The sequence below is a fragment of the Thunnus maccoyii genome, chromosome 17, assembly GCF_910596095.1.
Source record: "Thunnus maccoyii chromosome 17, fThuMac1.1, whole genome shotgun sequence".
Classification (NCBI taxonomy): domain Eukaryota; kingdom Metazoa; phylum Chordata; class Actinopteri; order Scombriformes; family Scombridae; genus Thunnus; species Thunnus maccoyii.
In genome coordinates, this window is record NC_056549.1 from 9,977,446 (window position 1) to 9,997,416 (window position 19,971).

The 19,971-nt window shown below is 38.5% G+C and overlaps 1 protein-coding gene across 1 annotated transcript; it reads left to right on the forward strand.

Annotated features, from left to right (window-relative positions):
- Nucleotides 1-7,903: 7,903 nt before the first annotated feature.
- On the forward strand, nucleotides 7,904-19,971 carry snw1 (SNW domain containing 1). The gene is made up of 14 exons (XM_042391132.1): nucleotides 7,904-8,000; nucleotides 8,464-8,617; nucleotides 8,809-8,970; nucleotides 9,757-9,852; nucleotides 11,093-11,199; nucleotides 11,860-11,964; nucleotides 12,295-12,364; nucleotides 12,517-12,582; nucleotides 12,853-12,969; nucleotides 13,068-13,209; nucleotides 13,879-13,981; nucleotides 15,642-15,759; nucleotides 17,618-17,781; nucleotides 19,094-19,971. The coding sequence occupies exons 1-14, from the start codon at nucleotides 7,987-7,989 to the stop codon at nucleotides 19,284-19,286; spliced, it is 1,611 nt and encodes a 536-aa protein (XP_042247066.1). The 5' UTR covers nucleotides 7,904-7,986; the 3' UTR covers nucleotides 19,287-19,971.

Genomic DNA, 19,971 nt, shown 5'->3' on the forward strand with positions numbered 1-19,971 from the left:
CATTCACTGTGTAACCATATTTGACAGGTAAGGAGTGAGTGGAAATAAACAAATCTAGGAGCATCTTTCTTGCCATCTGTAATCTAAGGTGACACATAGTAAAGAAGCTATATGAGACCGCAGTGCAACAATGAATAAGCAAAGTGCCACAATAGCATCACTTCACTTAGTCAACAGTGCTGTGCCTCATGCAGTAAATGTCCTCTTGAGTATCTCAATTTGTATGTGACTGCGTACATGTGCATGCATATTATGCATGCTTTAAGATGTGTGTGTGAGTGCATGTGCATGTGCATTTACCAGACTGGGAACTGGCAGGCTGCTGACCCACTTTGAGTTGTTTTCATTTTTCATTCACTCCCCATGAGCAGCCACAAGGCTCTTGCTTTCTCTCCACTTCTCTCTTTTTCTTCTTCCCGTTCTCCTCCCAGTATTTACCTGGTTATAATTGTGACATGAATCATTTCCGACAGGGAGGAGCTCAGCTTTGAGAACAAACTCCCCTACAAAAGCAAGGGACAGGAAGAGAAACTTTCTTTTGATTCCCATAGCAAAGCAACTGATGAGTTTACAAGCACTCCCTATATCTCTGTGTTTACCTTTTGACTGATTGCACTGGAACGACATCCACCTCTGGGGTGGGCACGGTGTTTTATGGGAGTATGAGATGTTGTGAGCATGAGATGTATGAGTGGAAAAGACAGAATATTTGTATTCACATTTTTTTCTTCAAATGAAGAGAGAGCGAAAAAAATAGAAAAGGTAAAAAAAAAACTCTATTGAATGAGTTATCTTTAATGCCGACTCTGCCAAGCATCTCCAGTATGATCCAAAGGCGAAGTGCTCGATTGCATCAAAAAGGAGGGAATCTACCAGTCCTCCTCCTTGCAGTGGATTGTCCAATCCTAAAAAGAGTACTCCCACAAAGTACTAAATTCACAATGAATGAATAAATTAATGCAGAGATGTTTTAATTGGTTATATTTTAATGAACTAAAAGTGATCTAAAATAAACATGAAACATGCTAATGTTTATTACTCTGTTGTGCTAAAGCCCAGGAAGATCCGACATTTTGCATTTCATTACAACATGATATCATTGAGCTTCTCCTTACCCCCCATACCTTGTTAAAACAGAACACAGCACTTGCTTTTACATTGATCATGGTCTGGTTCAGGAAATGGGCAAAATTCTAGTCCATTTGATGCTTCACTTAAAACAGAATCAACTGGAAGAAAGCATACAGTGCCTCTGCAAAATATGTGTTATAATGCAGCAGGTGGATGATCAGGACCAGCTGCACATGACATGCATGCAAAGAGTTGCTACTGGCTAACTAAGGTTGGACCTATGACAGTACAAACACTGGTAACCATTCCTATAGCAGTCAGGAGAATATGGGAATATGAGAGGAAAGATTCTGGAGGCTGAGCCCTCTAACAAGCTTTCCCTGTTACACCATAGCCCCTGAAGACCTTGTAAATGAAGAACACACCATTACAGGGACGGGTCTCATAGTCTTCTCTTGTTGTCACTTGATTGTGCATGCACATAATGTTCTGTGAGCAGGAGCTGGTTGCATCAGGTATAGCTAACTGAACCAACAAAGCTAGCGTTAGCTTACAAATGTATGGCCCATTTAGAGTCAGGCAGAATAGCAGTAATTTGGCATATGTTCAACGCATCTTACCTGACACTTTTTAATAACTGTGTAAACAGGGAAGAACTGTACTAACCCTGAAACACACAGTTCTCCCTGAATGTAGATATAACTACATTTACAAAGAATTAGCAGTCAAGTTAAATGTATCATTTGTCCCCCTAAAACTGTAATTTTTAGAAGATATGCTACAACTTGTGATGCTACAGTGACTTCCTGTTTACACAGTTGATTGCTATCGGACAGCACTATAGAAACCAATTTATACTACACTATACTACACTACACTACACTACACTAAAGTTTGAATAGGCTAAGACATTTGTTACTCTTTTAATGGTGCAACCGGATTTAGTAAATCATTAGCTATGCTTATGCAGAAACTTACAGTATGGTTAGTTAGTTATGGATTTTCAAATAGCTGGTGCAATATGAGGTGTCATCTGTGTGAAGTAGAGTTATGATTTGTAACAGTCAGTTTTTAGGGTGAATGATTGTTTATGTGTCTGCTGACTTTCAGTCAATGAATGTTTAATGTATTCAACTAAATGATACTTCTTAGACAAAAGAGGGTTCAAAGGACCCCATTTGGAGATGCAATCAATCAATCAAGCTCCTGTTCGAGTAATATGACACAAAAAATGACAAAATTTCTCCCCAAAACTGAATTCAAATATCTCCCACCATCTTAAAGAAAATACTCAACAATCATAAAGCGCCACTTACACACTCCCTGGAGGGTGATTTCAGTTGAGTGGTGAAACGATGCCCACTCCATCAGTCATCCTGTAGTCCAGGGAGGGGCAGGCAGAATGGTATTGGGCTCCTCAATGCCAAATGCCAGGCACGGCTGGAAAGTGAAGCACCCAGATGATTGGGTTTATTAAAAGCTTTCTTGTCCCGTGCCACGGCCCAGTGATTGATCTCCTTTGACGTGTCCTTTTACCCAGTGTCACATTAATAAACTACGTCTCTGCTGAGAGACTGACAGACTGCCTCCTCCTCCGAGAAACAGAGAGGGAGAGGAAGGAAGAGGGATGGGAAGGGAACAGAGACAGAGGAGACAGAGAGATAGAAAAGATGCAGACACTCAGATAAAAGTATTAGCACTGAAAGAAAGAAAGAAATAAAGAAGACAGAGATAGCAAGGTTGCACTTTTATTGCTGATCATTATGGCGGCAGAGCCTGAGTCAAGATATTCATCATGTTCATTACATCGGCAGGGTCTACTATGGCAACATTACATAATATTTCTATTCTATGGCAGGTCATTTTGTAAGCTTTTATGTTCTCCCTCTGTTTGGTCTCAAATGAAACATATATGCCTTAATGGCAACTGAGACGGGAACAGCGTGAGGGTTTCCTTCTGGCTATTTTATAGAGGATAATGTCGGCTGTCCTCTCTGCTTATTCTGCTTCACCGCCCTGTACATAGAACAAGGTGGAGGCAGTTAGTGTTAACAAAAACAGAAAAGTCTATTCAATGTTACGAAAGATTTAAATAAACCCTGAGAAGAAGTCAGAGTCACATAAGACGAAGCAAAAGATACATTCACCTTTGTCCTACCTCTGAAAACTTTAACTAGAAATGTGTTCATAGTTGTATGAAAGCTTAGAGAGGAGGTTCCCAACCTTTCTGACCTATAACCCCTTCAAACAAATGAAGTCTACTTTTTGATTTTTAAAATATCTTAACTTCTTTTAGAGGTAAAATTCACTCACAAAAGAAAAGCAAAGATTAAAACAAATTTTGGAAAAATATGTCTAATTTTGTGTTAGAAAAATATGGCTTAAAAACTAACTGAGTGGGCATTCAGACTGAAACCAACGCAAGGTATGAAATACAATCCAAGAAGTCCACATTGTGTAATAAATGGTAAATGGACTATTTTTATATATATGCCTCTCGCCCATTATGAATTGCCCACAATCTGAGTCAACATGACAACCTGAGTCAGTCCAAGATTAAGGCCTTTAGGCTACGCTACAGACTAAATATTGGACTGAATTGGTGTAAAAATGTTGATTAGGCCATGCTGAGAATTCCAAAAATACAATGTTTTAATATTTTTTAATGAGCCATGTCTGATAATAAAATGGCTAAACTCAATGCCCGTTTTAATACAAGCTTTCTGTTATACAGTGAATGTTTAGTCTCTAAACCAAGCTGTGTCTCCAAGTCAAACCCCGATGATGTCATCAGGGCTATTTTTTCAGACTTCAGAAAGCTCCATCAAGAGCCATAGAAGACATTATACAACTATTTTCACACCACCAATCACTTTTACTGAGGATTTTAAGCAATTTTGTTTTTGGATTTTGTTCCTGGTTGAGGGACTTGTGGGACAATACTTGAATATTTAAGATAGGCGAGGCTTCTCCAATTAGATATTCACCAGCCAACAAGCTAACATGGAAGAGCTATAAAAAAAAGCAGCATGCCACCACTTACCTCTCCATCTTTTGCCTACGAGGGTTGCCTTTGGTGGGACCAGAAAGTTGCTGAACTGGAGGAAAGAGTCTCTCTCCTTCGTCAGATTGGAGAGGATGAATGGCTCATCGACAACATGTTAGCCCGGTGTGCCAGCACCTCTGCGGCTGCAGGCAAGACCGCTAATGGAGACCTGGATGCCACAGTGCCATGAATGTACCCTTGGGCGTGGGATGGGGCACTTCTCCAGGCTTCTTAGCCTCCACGCATGGCTCTCCATTGTTTGCTGGGAGCATGGTGCTGTTGTTATTGACAATTTTAATATTTTATGGGAGTGCAATGACTATTTTAAGCATGATAGCAGGCATCTTCATTTTCAAGGATCACAGCTGCTCTCTTCGAACATTAACCACACCATCTTACACCACATGGACTATCAGCATGCCTCTGATGAGCTTGGGTCATCATCCACCTCTTCAATTGATTGACTACTGACCTCACATAAGTCAGGTTCATTCTCCACTACTTAGCACTACTAGTTCCCCCTTCAGTAAGCCTAAGAATTGTGACACCCCAAGCTCTTATTCAATAATTTCTGTAGTAATCACTACCAGACATGTAGTAGCATGAATTTTAATAATCCCAGATCTCTATGCACACATAAACCACCATCTGCTAATCCACCCCTTAAGAGAACTTTGCCATTGACCCTGAATATGGCACTTTTGAATGTTAGATCTCTTTTAAACAAGAGATTTCTTAATAATGACCTGATTTAAGATAATAATATGGATTGCATGTTTTTAGCTGAGACATGGCTTAATATGGATGGACCAGCTACTCTTATTGAAGCCTCACCACCAAACTATAATTTTAATTCTCCTCCAGGAAAGGTAAAAAGAGTGGGGGTACCGCAATTATCCTCTCAGCGTCCCTCGGTTTTAAAGACATTACATTTGATGAATACATATCTTTTTAATGTCACTCCATTATTTTCAGCAGCCCTCCTATATTGTGTATGATAGTTTACAAGCCAGCTAAACAATGCTCTTCTTTTATTTCAGATTTTTCAGAAGTACTCTAAATTATCCCCACCAATTATGACAGATTTATTATTTTAGGTGATTTAAACTTGCACATGGACATTAAATAGACTCTTTTAGTTTGGAATTTTTAAATTTGCTGAACTGTATGAATTTTATCCAACATGTTACTCAGCCTACTCATAACAGAGGCCACATTTTAGACCTTGTAATAACCCACGGCCTGTCTGCCAATATCTCCTCAGTTGTGGATGTAGACATCTGTGATCATTTCTGTGTCTTGTTTACTGTCAATGGTTTTATACAACAAGATATTCCAGAACAAACGTCACAAAATGCTATCTTACTATTGAAGTGGCTACAAATTTTATTGATCTCTTAAATGACACTCCTGCAGTCATTTTACCCTCCTCTTGTGATTTTATTGTAGATAGTTTTAACAGTAAACTAAAGTCAGCCCTTGACCAAGTGGCCTCACTAAATCTAAAAAAAGATTAGTACTAATCTGACACCTCTCTTGAGAAACAAGGAAATTAAACGATTAAAAAGAAACTGTCAAACAGCAGAATGAAGACGGGGAAAGAATAAATGAATGGTCAATTATAAAATTTTCCATGAACAGCTGATGATTTACAATAAGTAATTAAACATGCAGGACAAGCACACTTCTCAAAATTGATAACTGACAACCTGAATAACCCCAACATCCTCTTTTCAACCACTGTCCGTTTAATTAACTCTGTTTTTATGAAGTCTAGTAGTATGTCTACCAACTCCAAATGTGAAGAATTTGCAGTCCATTCAGAGATAAAATAGACACTTATTAGATCAAATTTATGTCAGTGTCAGCCTATGAATCTTAATACCCCAGAACCTTTGTTTTTATGTGAGGAAACACGGGAGAAATCTGTCCTGGTTGATGCTGATATGATTGGCAGTTATTTCTCAATTAAAATCTGCAACCTGCTTTTTCCCCATTCCATCCCATTCTCACATCCTTTTTTAAAACAGTTAATAGATTTTTGATGAAGATTTACTCAACATTGTAAACTATTCTCTTCAGACGGGTGTTTTCCCTACTGCTCTTAAGACCACCATCGTTAAATCTCTTCTGAAGCTAAACAATTTAGATCCCTCAATTCTTAATGACTACAGACCCGTATCCAATTGCCATTTTTAAGTAAAATATTAGAGAAGCTTATTTTTAATCAGTTAAATTATTTTATGAACTCCCACTATATTTTTGAAAAATATGGATCTCGTTTTCATGCAATAATAGCACTGACACAGCACTTGTCACGGTTGTAAATGAACTCAGGTATGAAAGATATGGAAAAACTTTCTCTATTAGTACTACATGACTTAAGCACAGCCTTTGATACAGTGGATCACTCTTTTAGGTAGACCTCACCGTTTGATTGGCCTCTCTAGTACTGCTTTTAATTGGTTCAAATCTTGTCTTACCGATAGAGAATTTTTTGTAAGTATGGATGAATGTTCATCTAAAAGCTATAAAATGAGTTATGGTGTTCCTCAAGGTTCAGTATTTGGTCCTACACTTTTTAACCTTTACATGCTGCCACTGCCACTTCCATAGCTATGCTGATGACACACAGCTTTCCATTGCTGTGTCTCCTGATGACTCAGGGCCTATAGATACCCTTCTGAGCTGTATTTTAGATATCAAGTTATGGATGGCAGAGAATTTTCTACAGCTCAACCGGGACAAAACTGAAGTCTTGGTTATTGGTACTGAAGCTCAGAGAGACAAACTCAATGCAAAACTGCAAGCACTGGCATCAAACCCCTGTCAACAAGTAAAAAACCTAGGAGTTATCTTTGAATCAGATCTTAGTTTTGAAACTCACATTAGAAACATAATTAAGAAGGTATTTTATCAACTCAAAGACATTGCCAGAGTGCAACCATTTCTCTCTCAAGCCAACACAGAGACACTAATGCATGCTTTTATTACCTGCAGGATTGACTATTGTAATGCTCTAGGTCTCCCTAAAAAGAATAAAGATCAATTATATATACATATATATATATATATAATTGATCTTTATTCTTCTATATAAAGCTCTTAATGGTCTTCTTCTTACGTATTTATCAGATTTGCTTTTAGCCTATGAACCCTCTAAAACCCTCAGGTCTTCTGGTAGTGGCCTTTCAATTATCCCTAAAGTCAGAGCAAAAACCCACAGTGAGGCATCCATTTATTACTATGGTCCACGTCTTTGGAGCAGCCTTCCTGAAGACCTGAGGGCAGCAGAGAATGTTAATATTTTTAAAAGCAAAGTCAAGACCTGGCTTTTAACTGAACTTTATTTATTCATTTGTCTATTTATTTAAGTATTTTTTTCTATTTTAGTTCGTGGTATATCATTTTATTTCATTTATTTATTTATTTGGATTGTTTTCCTTTTATTAATACCCTACCTTTTATTTCTGGTTTTACTTACTTCAATGCATCCCCTCTCTTTTAGCATTTTCATATTTTTTCTTGTGCTCTTAACTTTTCATTTGCTTTTTATCTACTATTTGGAGTTTTTATTATTTATTTATTTTCATTGATTTTTTTATTTATTTCTAATCCTGCATCTAAACTGCTTTCCTGAATCAAAATTTAGAGCATATTTGGTCCAAGTTATAATCGGGTTGATCTTAAAGTTTGTGATGGCTACAACTTTGATGAGAAATTACATTGTCTTGTATTAAAAAATAGCATCGCACCAGGTTAATGGCGATTCTATTATATTGTCTATTCTTTTCACTTCAGATCTATTCTATGGTTTTCTATACTTGCACTGCGCATGCTCAGTGCATTGCTAAGGAAGAAAGGGGAAAATGTCTCTGGCGAGGTGAGTCCCGCGACAAGGCCTTTTGTGTGTTTAATTCGCGAAAATGTAATCTTGAGTCATTTATACTACGTTGTAATCGACAAGGAGAATACGCTAAATGTGTCTCATTGATGTTTTTGGTCTGCACGCCATTGTTTTCTTTTTTTAATCAAGGCTAACGTTAGCTAGCTTAAGTTGTATCGTAAGCTAGCTAGCTTAGTAGCACGCAGCCATGTTCACAACACACATTTATCAACTGTATGGCAGTTACGGATTTGTAAGCTACATAATTCTAACTGAATGTTCCAAAATTGACTCGAAATGTTGCTACACTATTAGCTAATTAGCTGTTTCAACATTCCAAATGATCAAGCTAAGTAAAGCTAGTTGGCGTCTTTGTCGGCTAACGTTAGCTCGGGCTTACAGCAGTTGAGCAATCAGCTACACTTAACATTGAGGCTAATATACATCTTTATGTGTTCAGCTTTTTACCGGCGCCGACCCAGCTGTCGCAGGACCAGCTGGAGGCAGAGGAGAGAGTCCGGGCACAGAAGTCCTACTCCACCGCCCTGGTTTCATCCCGGAGAGAGCCCCCTCCTTATGGACACAGAAAGGGCTGGGTACCTCGTTCACTTGAGGTAAACACTCAGAGTTATCTTATATATCATTAAAGAGGTTTTCTCATTTATTTGGCGGTGGGTGGGTATATTTGTTGTTTGTTGTCCTGCTTCAGGTTGGCTCCTTGTGAAGAGGTGACTACCACAGTTTTATGTAATTCTTTACAAAACGTAAGGTGTTTCATCTTTGCTGTACATCTGTGTTTCTGTAGGACTTTGGAGATGGAGGAGCTTTTCCTGAGATCCACGTGGCCCAGTTTCCACTGGAGATGGGACGGAAGAAGAAGACATCCAATGCTCTGGCGGTGCAGGTGGATGCAGAAGGAAAGATCAAATATGATGCCATCGCCAGACAAGGACAGGGCAAGGACAAGGTATACAGGGACATTACTCCTACAACACTCAGTGAGGCTGCTCTCAACACACATACTTAAAAATTTATATCCTGGAAAATATCAAGCTCAGATAAAAGTACAGGACTTGTTATACTCTATCTGAACATAGTAGTTCAGGTCAATTGGGCAATGAGTGCTCACACATTAAAATGAGAGACATGTGTTCTTTTTGGTTTATAACAGCAGTTTGCAACCAGCATATTTGGTGCGTTACCGCCACCTTCTGCTCCGGAGTTTGGACCAGAGATTAAATCCTACACATTAATACTCTCTGTCTAGTAAACTCAAATAAATTACTGCTCCACCTACTTGGCAGGTTCATTAAAGTTTTAATGCTGAGCTCCTGAACTCCAGTCTTCCTAAATTCTTCCTTCATATATTGTCTTTCTTGATCAAACTCAGTACAATCTATGCTTGCATGCATAATAGTCTCCTCAGCCAGATGGAAAAAAAAAAAAGTGCATATATCAGTATCGGCATCAGCAATCGGCCACAATGAGTTGGAAATATCTGCATATCAGATATCGGCAAAATATCCAATATCGTGCATCCCTTGATTGTTTATGTCACCTACGCTGACAATATTTTAGACAAATTTAATGATGATTTAAATGTTTTATATGTTCCCTCTTTTCATATACATACACAGTATACACACACGCACACTGCACTATTAAATACTTACATCAAGTTTCCATATGTGATTACAGAAAACACTTGCTTCATTGGTCGGTTCTGAACATTTCTCATCTTTGTTTGTTGCAGGTGGTCTTCAGTAAGTACACAGACCTACTTCCAAAGGAAGTTCTAAATGAAGACACCCCAGAACTACAGAAACCTGATGAGGAGGCTATACAAGAGGTAAGATGTGGTGCAATGTGTATGAATGGAAAGGATGAGTAGGTGCAGGTGCCTGTACTACGAAACAAGTTCAACATAACCAGGATATTGTTAGCTGGCTTCACTGAGCCTAACATCGCCGTCTAAATATTACAAAGCTGGCTACCAACTAGCTCAGTCAACTCTGCTGAACTACCTCCTGAAAAATTCTGTTTTAGGGACAGCAAAAAGTCATACTCAACAAAGCGAAATATAAATGACATAAAAAAACTAAAAAGTAGTTGATGACTGATGAGGACTATTTGACTGAAATGTTGCATTTATAATCATGGGAGCCAATTAACAGTGTGTGGATTATTTTTCTAATAAAAGAATCTATCGTTTTTATTTTCAATCATCACACAGTTGTCTCATGTTACTCTGAGCTGTAGTGATGGAATCAGAGTGTAAAATCATCCACGCTGTCAGTTAACACTCCTGGGATAAACTTTGCACAATTAAAATGCAGCTAAAATCATCATCATGTGTTTAGTGTCATAAACAATCTTTCTGTTTGTTAGAAGCTCTGTTGTAAAACCAGAGTGGAAATAGAAATCCTGCAACAGTTAATTGTTTCTACTGACCTATAAAAATATATATTGCTCTTTTTTTACTTGTCACTTGATTGTAAATTCAGGACTTTTGTCCTATCGGGATCCTGTAGGAATTATAACTTATTAGTCAGTTTAGCTGTTCAGCATAAGTTACCATGGTGATGTACCCCAATAAGAAGTAGACCACAGTTGTAACCCTGAAGTTACCTCCACTAATCCCAAATCCTGCTTTGTAGTACAGGCCCCAGGTTGCCATCACATTGAGTTACCAGCATCTCTCACACCAAGTCATCTAGGGGTTAATCAGGGTAAATACTATGTAAAAGTCAACACAAAATAAAGCTAATGTTAAAGTTTAACAAAAGATAATTAGGATTTAATTTAATTATATTTTCTTGCATCTATTGATTTTTTTGTTATTTGTAGGTGGAAATAGAGTGAAAGAGTTAAACAAATTTCAATACAATTACAATTTACAATGTTGTGAAACGATAAACAACAAAGTTATGTATCCTAACACTGCTGCTTCACTCGACACAAATACATTCATCTGTTTTTATTCTTTTATATTGTTAAAGGTTGGATCTCACTGTAATCACAAGCAGTCCACATGTAAACATGGTCTGTGTGCTTTTCAATTTTGACTTGAGTTGTGTGTCCTTTTGTAGCTGACAGAGAAGACCCGCGCTGCCCTGGAAAAGCAAGTGTCTCAAAAGATCGCTGCTGCCATGCCTGTAAGAGCAGCAGACAAACAGGCTCCCGCACAGTACATCAGGTAAGCAAAACACCATTTTGAAAATCACAGAAAGTCACTGTGGAAAGTGGGAATATTGTACCACTTATAATACATATAATGTTGCATTAACGTCATGTTGACTGTAGCATTGGGAAATATTCCCAGTTAGAACTTGCATTGAGATTATGTTGATTTTAGAGAAACTCAACAGACACATTTTTCAGCAAATGGCAATAGAGCATAAACCAGCCTCTATGAAAACCTACACCTCTGTTATCTAGACTTGAGTCATTCGTGTTTGTTCTTGTGCTCCTCAGACTGATCTAAATTATTTAGCGGTTAGCTTGATATATTAGAGCTGTCAGAAAAATGACTAATTCCTGGAGTGCAGTCTTAAACACATTCTAGGCTTTAACCTAACCGGGGATCTACCTTTTTATTTGCCATCCTATATTTCCAGTTGCTTTTAAATGTTACATGTCATCTTTATCTACTAAAGACCAATTCTTACAAATAATATAAGTTGGAAGTAACTGTTTTTGTTTTGTTGTGCTTGGGAATACAATTAATTATTTGAGTGATTTAAAAGCTTCAAGCGTTTGTTTGTTTGTTTGTGTGTGTGTGTTTGTGTGTGTGTGTGTGTCAAGTTAAAAGTCTCATGCATGGTGACACACTTCTTCCTCTCTGTCTTCCCCCAAGATACACCCCATCCCAGCAGGGAGTGGCTTTTAACTCGGGGGCCAAACAGAGAGTCATCCGCATGGTGGAAATGCAGAAAGACCCCATGGAACCGCCACGTTTCAAGTAAGTAAACATGTTTTCATCACAGTTGCTCACTACGCGCCATACACGATATGTAATGTTACCAGTAGAATTATTATATTATTTTAACTAAATTAACTATATCAATTTTATACCATTGCAAGTTATTTGGGGTCGATAACTTTTCCAGCCGAAATAAGTAACAAGTAACGGCTGAAGGAAATGAAAGACCAACTGCTTCTGTAGCTCAGAAGTGCCCCCCTGAAAATCTGCGGAAATCTGTGTTAACCTACTATAACTGGATTCTCCTTGGCCCCACTTCTCCTTTTTATTGAAAAGTAATTGAATTTGATGTGTATACCTGTCTTTCAGGATAAATAAGAAGATTCCTCGAGGACCTCCCTCTCCCCCTGCCCCAGTCATGCATTCTCCAAGCAGAAAGGTACTGTTGACACATTTGGCTGAGATGTTTCTTGTCGTTCTTGTTTCATTCTGCTTTTTAGTGCTTTAACGCTGTATTAATGAATCAAAATCAAGTTGCTTCTGTTGACCAAATGCTATTAATATTTGACTGATTTTCTCTTTTTGTTTTAGATGACAGTAAAGGAACAGCAGGAGTGGAAGATTCCTCCATGCATCTCCAACTGGAAGAACGCTAAGGTAAAATAACAGTGTAATTAACTGGAACACTTTGTATTTCTAAATGTTAGCTCGTTGTTACTGTGAGTAGTTTCTGCAGGCATTTTTCTTCCAGGCTTTTTGTTTTGTTTTCTTCTTGATACATACTTTAAGCATAATTATTTAATTTTTAAGGACTCCAGATCTTGTCATGATCATTTTTATAATATAATATATAATAATTTGTTCATTGCCCTGCTACCTTTTCCTCTCTGCTCATTTCTTTCTCTGATTGTGCTTAATTTCTTTCAGGGCTACACCATTCCTCTTGACAAACGTCTGGCAGCTGATGGTAGGGGGCTGCAAACAGTTCACATTAATGAAAACTTTGCCAAGCTGGCCGAGGCGCTCTACATCGCTGATAGAAAGGTACTTCAGCATCATGCCCAATTCATCTGTCGTTCTGAACTGTTGCATGTGTGCCTTTTAAAATGAACTAAATTATGAAATGCCGGTTGTGTCTTTAGGCCAGGGAGGCAGTTGAGATGAGAGCCCAGGTAGAGAAGAAGATGGCCCAGAAGGAGAAGGAAAAGAAGGAGGAGAAACTCAGGGAGCTGGCCCAAATGGCCCGAGATCGCAGGGCAGGAATTAAAAGTCACGGGGACAAAGGTGAGTTTTGGCAGAGGAAAAAAGTTATTTTATCTGATTTTCAACCATGTACAATTAGCTTGTGTGTATGTGTGATATCTATGGGTGTGTGGTTTTCTGAGTGAGTAGAGCAGACTCTGTCATCAGTGCTGTTGCCACTTCCAAATCTGGAACATGATTGGCATAAGTGATGACAACATTTTTCATCCCGCCTGTGTTGACAGGACCAGTAATCTGTGAAATGCTATGTGTGCTTCTCTACTGGTAGTTCACATATACTTTGTAGAAGTAAAATTAGTGTTGCATTTCCTGTTTTGGTACATATTTCTTGAATGGCCATTTAGATGCATCATTTTACATTGACTGAGAATGTAAAATCTTAATTAAGATTGTTTTTGTTATGAATTCCAATGTTTGTCTTGCAAATTCAGTGACTGCTGACAGTTTCTCTTCACTTTATACTTCCTCTCCTGTTGTGTATCAATTCCATCTAACATCTGTTTTTCTTTTCATCATGCCTCACTTTACTCACAACACACTTCCCATTTCTCATCATCTGTCTCCTACTTCCCTCTTTATTTTATTTTCTTCCTTTTTTTTAAAATTCCCTTTTCATTTCTTCTCTTCCTCTCCCCTTTTCCATCCGTCTATCTACCCTCCCACCCCTGCCCCCCCCCTCTCACTTGGCAGGTGGCGAGGATGGCGAGGCCAGGGAGCGTGACGAGATTCGCCATGACAGAAGGAAAGACAGACAGCACGACAGGAACATTTCCAGGGCTGCTCCTGATAAGAGGTGCTGGACACACACTTTAAACACACCACATGTGAACTCACCCAACCCTTCCCTCCGTATACACACAGATGCACTGTTCACTGCTGAATCATTCATGGGGCCAGCAGTAATACTGAACAAACGCAGGAGGATCCAGCAGAGTACTCAGGCAGTAGTCCTTGTTTGTAACATTCCAGAGACCGTTTGTGCATGTGAGACGGTCGGTTAGGGCAAAGTATTACTTTGTCGAATTAAAATGTGCTACATCGGGTGGGTATTGTTATCAGGATATGAAATGACCCATATCGGGACATAGGATTTTGGTCCTATCGCACAGCCCTATGGTCAGTGTGTATCTGTCAGTTTACGCTAGACTTTTTTTTTTTTTTTGTCGGCCAATATGGCAGCTGCAGCTCGGCCCTCACCCCCACCCACTGTGGTCTCCCTCGAGCCCACCTCTCACGGGGCCCGGGGGAAAAGTTAAACCTCCTACTGATCAATTACACGTTATTTAACCGTGGAGCTCTGAGCTGATCTGTCTGTTTCACAGTGCTAATGCTAGATGTAACGTTACCTGAGAGAAAATGGTAAGACTTTTAGGAGTCGTGTTAACTGCTGTTTAGCCAAAGCACAGGGATGCTACTGTGGTGTGCGCCAGCTTTTCAATCTCATGCCACACCTACTCACATGAGCAAACACTCAGTTAATCTTTTAATGTCTCAACAGCGAAGGCAAAACCAAGCTTTTGCATAATATAAGTTTATATGTAAGTTGTCTTGGCAACATACAATAGGTTAGGGCTGGGCGATATGGACAAAATCAAATATCACAATATTTTTGACCAAGTACCTCTGTCGGTACTGTGACAATATTGTAGGGATGACTGTTGGTGCTTCCACAAAATATTTATACAATCAGATTTTTGATAAATAATCATCAGTAATTTAGATATAATGACTAAGTGGGTAAAGCCAAATAATAGAACAGCTCAGTTCAGAAAATTCACTTTACTGTAAATCCAGGAAAAGACAACACCTGTGCCATATCACGATATAATGATATCCAAAATCTAAGACGATATTGACATATTGCCCAGTCTCACTATAGGTCACACAATATTTGGCTATTTAATATGCTATTAATTTATTTGGCAATCAGCATATTTCCCAGCAGACATTTTGGCCGTTGATATTTTCATCTATTTCAATTACATGTTGATACTGTAAACCCTGGTCTGTGTGTGTATGCACACTGTCAGGCTGTCAATTGATGGAATTATGGGTCCCTGGAGAAGTTGGAGGAAGTGAAACTCAGAGGAGAAGTTCATTGCAATCACAACTGCAGCTGTCAGAAGCCAGAAACCTTGTTATCTTAAAATTAACATTCAATTAACTTTGAAATAGCTGTTAGCTGAAGGACAGTCAAGATATTAAAGACACAAAAACCTTCACTTTTTACCTAATGGTGAACCTGAATGCATACATAAAACAATTTTGCCAGTATATTATTACATATTACATTAACAAGACACTGAAATGAAACATTCCCTTGTGACTTCAGATGTTTGATGCTGCAGCATTTTGAGTAGTAGATTTTTTTTTGTAGAAATGTAATATTTTTAACGGAACTACTTGCCAAAACTTTTCTAGCTCTAAATTTCAAACATTGTTCTTTGTTTCAGGTCGAAGCTGCAGAGAGACCAGGACAGGGACATCAGTGAGCTCATCGCTCTGGGAGTGCCCAACCCTCGTCCCGCCAGCGAGGCTCAGTATGACCAGCGACTCTTCAACCAGAGCAAGGTTAGATCATATCAAACCTTTCTGTATTAATATAGACCTAATAGAACTAGATGATTTGTGTTTATTTCACAAAAATACAAACAAGTACAAGAGTGAATGATGCCCTGCTTTGTGACATGAGGACGGAGTATATTTCCTAAATAGAATATGTCAAGGCAAGAGAGATAGTTAGCTTGTACGATCAAGTTACTTCAAATATCTGTTTCAGTCTTTGAAAAAAAGTTTAGTTTCACCTTGGACAGAAGTATTAGCAGTCTTCAGTGATTTGAGTTTTACTGGAGAGAGGAAAGGATTGAACGCCTCAGTTGCAGAACAGAATTGATCGGTGAGGAAGGCAACACAAGGACAGTCTGCATTACAAATTAGAATTTTCCTTCGTGGGTGCAAAAATGAAGCAAAAGGCCAGTTAAGAGATTTATTTGAAGGCAGAAACTCACCTCAAAAGATTTGGCTATTACACTGTTGTGTACTTACACTATATAACAAAACTGAGTACACTTCTGTGCAGTATCACTAAAATGTTAAATGATTCAAAACTGTATCGTCTTACAATAATTGTAGTATTTTTAGGGTGGAGTGTTTGGTATTTATAATTAAAAAGATTAGATAGACTAAATTCAAAATACAGGCCTCAAAGTACAACCTCAATGCAACAAAAGACCATTGAAACTAAAGTGACTTCCAATAAAGACTAATTGTCTGAACAAGGTTATAAAAGAACCTGTGAACACCTCCTCAGTTGTGTCCTGGGTTGTGTCTAATGCAACATGGCTCCATATGGTGAGGAATTGCCTGAATAGGATCATACAAGATCATCAGTAGGTTCCTGAACAGAAGCCAAAACACAGTCGCAGCAGTGGTTAGGAGGTACAGGAGGACTCCTGCTACCAGTAATAGAAAGTGCAGTAGCTGTCCTCAAAAATGAATGATGTATGTGCAATTTGCTATTTACACAACCAAGTAGAAAACCATTGCTCACAAAACCGCAAGATTAAATTTTTCCAAAGAACATGATGAATACTGGCAGCACATTCTTTGGTCAGTTGAAACCAAAATTAATTAGTTTGGATCAGATGGGGTCCAGCATGTTTTGGCGTGGACCTGGCCAGGACTACCACAGTGATTGCATAGTGCTGACTATGAAACACGGAGGCGGGAGTGTCCTGATATGAGGCTGCATGAGTGCAAAAGGTGTAGGGGAGATGACATTTATAGATGGCACTATGAATGTAAATTTGTATACCCAAAATGCTGAATGAAAAGATGTCAGTCTCAAGAAGGTTGGCAGGAGACAATGATCCCAAACACACACTGCAAAAATCACATAAGAGTTTTTAAAGAAGAAAAAGTGAAAACTATGGACCTGGCCAAGTATGTTCCCTGACCTGAATCCAAGAGAACACCTTTGAGTATTTTAAAGAGGAAGGTAGAGCAACAAAACCCCTCCAGCAAAAAGTAGCTTTAAAGATTTATCTATGAAGAATGGCAGAACATCTTCTCACAGATTTGTTCTGGTATCATCCCTGCCCAGGAGGATCCAGTCTGTCATGAAACATAAAGGTGGGCATACAAAATGTAAAAAAAATTAAATAAATAAATAAAAGAATGGAGTCTCACTAATAAAGGGTGGTTCTGACTTCTGTTTCAGTTTCAATATGGATCTTTCATTATAGTTAGTCAAACATTCTGTTTTTCAAAGGAATTAGCTTAATTTTTCTTGGGTTTTGTCTAAAAAGAAATAAAATTGTATTAGATGGAAAGGATTTGTAAATTACCTACCAGGGGTGTACTCAGTTTTGTTATGTACTGTGTATATTTTTCTAAAAGGCACTCTTCTTTTCTCTCTGTTTCTTTCCAGGGTATGGACAGTGGTTTTGCTGGCGGTGAGGACGACACATACAATGTGTACGACCAGCCGTTCCGCAGCGGCAGAGACATGGCCTCAAACATCTACCGGCCCAGCAAGAGTATAGACAAGGACGCCTACTCAGACGACTTCGACACACTCATGCAGAACAACAGGTACTATGAACTGCTTTACTTTTTTGTTAACAAATCGCACATTATGCAATTTAATTGTCCATTTAAATGTCAACATTACATTCCTCTTTACAGTTTTACCTGATCTGATTGATTCAGCTGGGTCTTTTTTTTAAGGGAGTCATAGACAGGAAAAAAATCATACATGCAAATATGCATCAACAGTTGAAATATCACTCAGCAGAGAAAAGACTCATTTAAAACCAAAAGTTTTATTGTTAATAGTACTATTATAGTATATTATTATTATAGTATAGTAATATAATACAGTAAAACCTTTGGCACATTTTACTATGTTTTGTTAACTATAAGTTTTGTATGTTAAGTAACTTATCGGTTCCTTAAGAAGTAAAATGGTTTTGACTTTAAAAGTTGGTGCTTACATCACTTAAAAAGTATAATTATATGTACATCACATCTTTGGAAAACTTGATAATCACCTCAAAAGCAAAATAATTGAAGCAACGCATGATAAAGATGTCAGACTGCAAGTGCATCGCTGCATTCATTCACATATTAATTAGGAAAAACATAATTTCTTGTAACTGCTTTAACTTAATTAGCTTAATTAAGAGCTAATTAAAAATAATTAACTGAAGAACTCATTTAAAATTAAGTGTTTTTTTTAATATCCCTAAATATTTCTAAAAAATAACTCAAGTCAGTGGTTTGACAACAGTTTATCAAATTTAAGACTTGCACATTTATCAGGCTGCTAACAGGACTGCTGCAGTTTAACCTTCTCGATTATTCTTAAAAAAAAAAATGAAAGCCTGAATCATTTTTGAGGTCGTTGTAGCTTTATTTTGAGGCACGAGGCAAGCGTGCACATGATGTCCCAGCAGGAGCTCTTGTCCTTGGGGCAGCAGTGCCACACTCTACTACCCGAGCATAGCCTGTCCCATATGTTTAGTCACCAGCTTGTCAGTGTCCTTTAGGAATAGCTTGCTGGCTGCAGGGTGCTACACCATTGTGCAAAACCAAATATAAAAAAAAAAAAAAAGCTAGAGAAATAAAAACATATGCTCCATGGAATACCCTGATAGTTTGTATTCCTTTTTTTTTTCTTCTCAAAAAATGTTCATACATCTGTTGAAGGAAAAGAAACCTGCTAAGTTATTTTGTAGTTTGAATCCTTAGTCCTCTTTTTCTGCTTTGAGGATATCTGAAGGACAAAAAAAATAGTCCACCACAACTAAGATTGTCAGTGAGGTTAAACGGCCTTCAAATCGGTGAGAGCAATTATGCATTTTCAGCACATTCTAATTATCTTTTGCTCCCCCCCCCCCATTAGGTTTGTTCCAGATAAAGAGTTCTCAGGGGGTGACCACGGGCAGAGGCGGGAAGGCCCAGTCCAGTTTGAAGAGGATCCCTTCGGTCTGGACAAGTTCTTGGAGGAAGCCAAGCAGCACGGAGGCTCAAAGAGGCCTTCCACCAGCAGGAGCTCAAAGGACGACTACCACGACAAGAAACGCAGGAAGGAGTGAGAGCAGCCGGGCATGTAGGGCGGCTGCTCGCGTGTTAGAGGACGGGGAGTTAGTCTGCAACCCCTCAGTGATTGGGAGGTGTTTTATTATACTCAAGTCTCTATCGGGAATCATCTGCCAGATTTTTGTTTCCTTTCAGTGTGAGAGAAGATGAAAGATTGTGACCAGTGTTTTTTTATTATTATTTTTATTTCTCCTTTTTGTTTTCCCACATTTGTTGTTTACTCAGCTCCATCGAGAACATGATGAGCATTCGGTGTCATCCATGCTTAATATAACATGATGGAGCTGAAAGGATAGGATGTTGTATGGATGTATGTATGGGATCTGCATCTGAAAACTTGTATCTGTACAGTGCAGCCAATGACATTTCAGATGTGGATGGTGATATTTGAGCCTATGCCCTGGAAATATGTATGTAGTTTTTTTCACATGTATACAGACTAAACCCAACAGAAACTCAGCAGGAACTGTCAACCTCCCCCCCGCCCCCTGCCCCCTTTCTTTGAGTTTTTTGTCAACTGTGTTTTATTTAAGCCCCTAGTGTATTTGTGAGCACAGTTACAGCTCATATTTGATGGCAGATATGTACAGCAGTATAAACTTACCTGTAAGATGTAAAGCAAACCAGCTTTATAATTCTTGTACAATACAACCAATGGAATAAATTTCATATAGTGTGTAA

Excerpts from the sequence above, each read along its gene's own strand:
- snw1 (XM_042391132.1), top strand. Across the intron at positions 8,971-9,756 it reads AAGGACAGGGCAAGGACAAG|GTGGTCTTCAGTAAGTACAC; the intron begins GTATACAGGGAC and ends TGTTTGTTGCAG. Across the intron at positions 9,853-11,092 it reads ATGAGGAGGCTATACAAGAG|CTGACAGAGAAGACCCGCGC; the intron begins GTAAGATGTGGT and ends GTCCTTTTGTAG.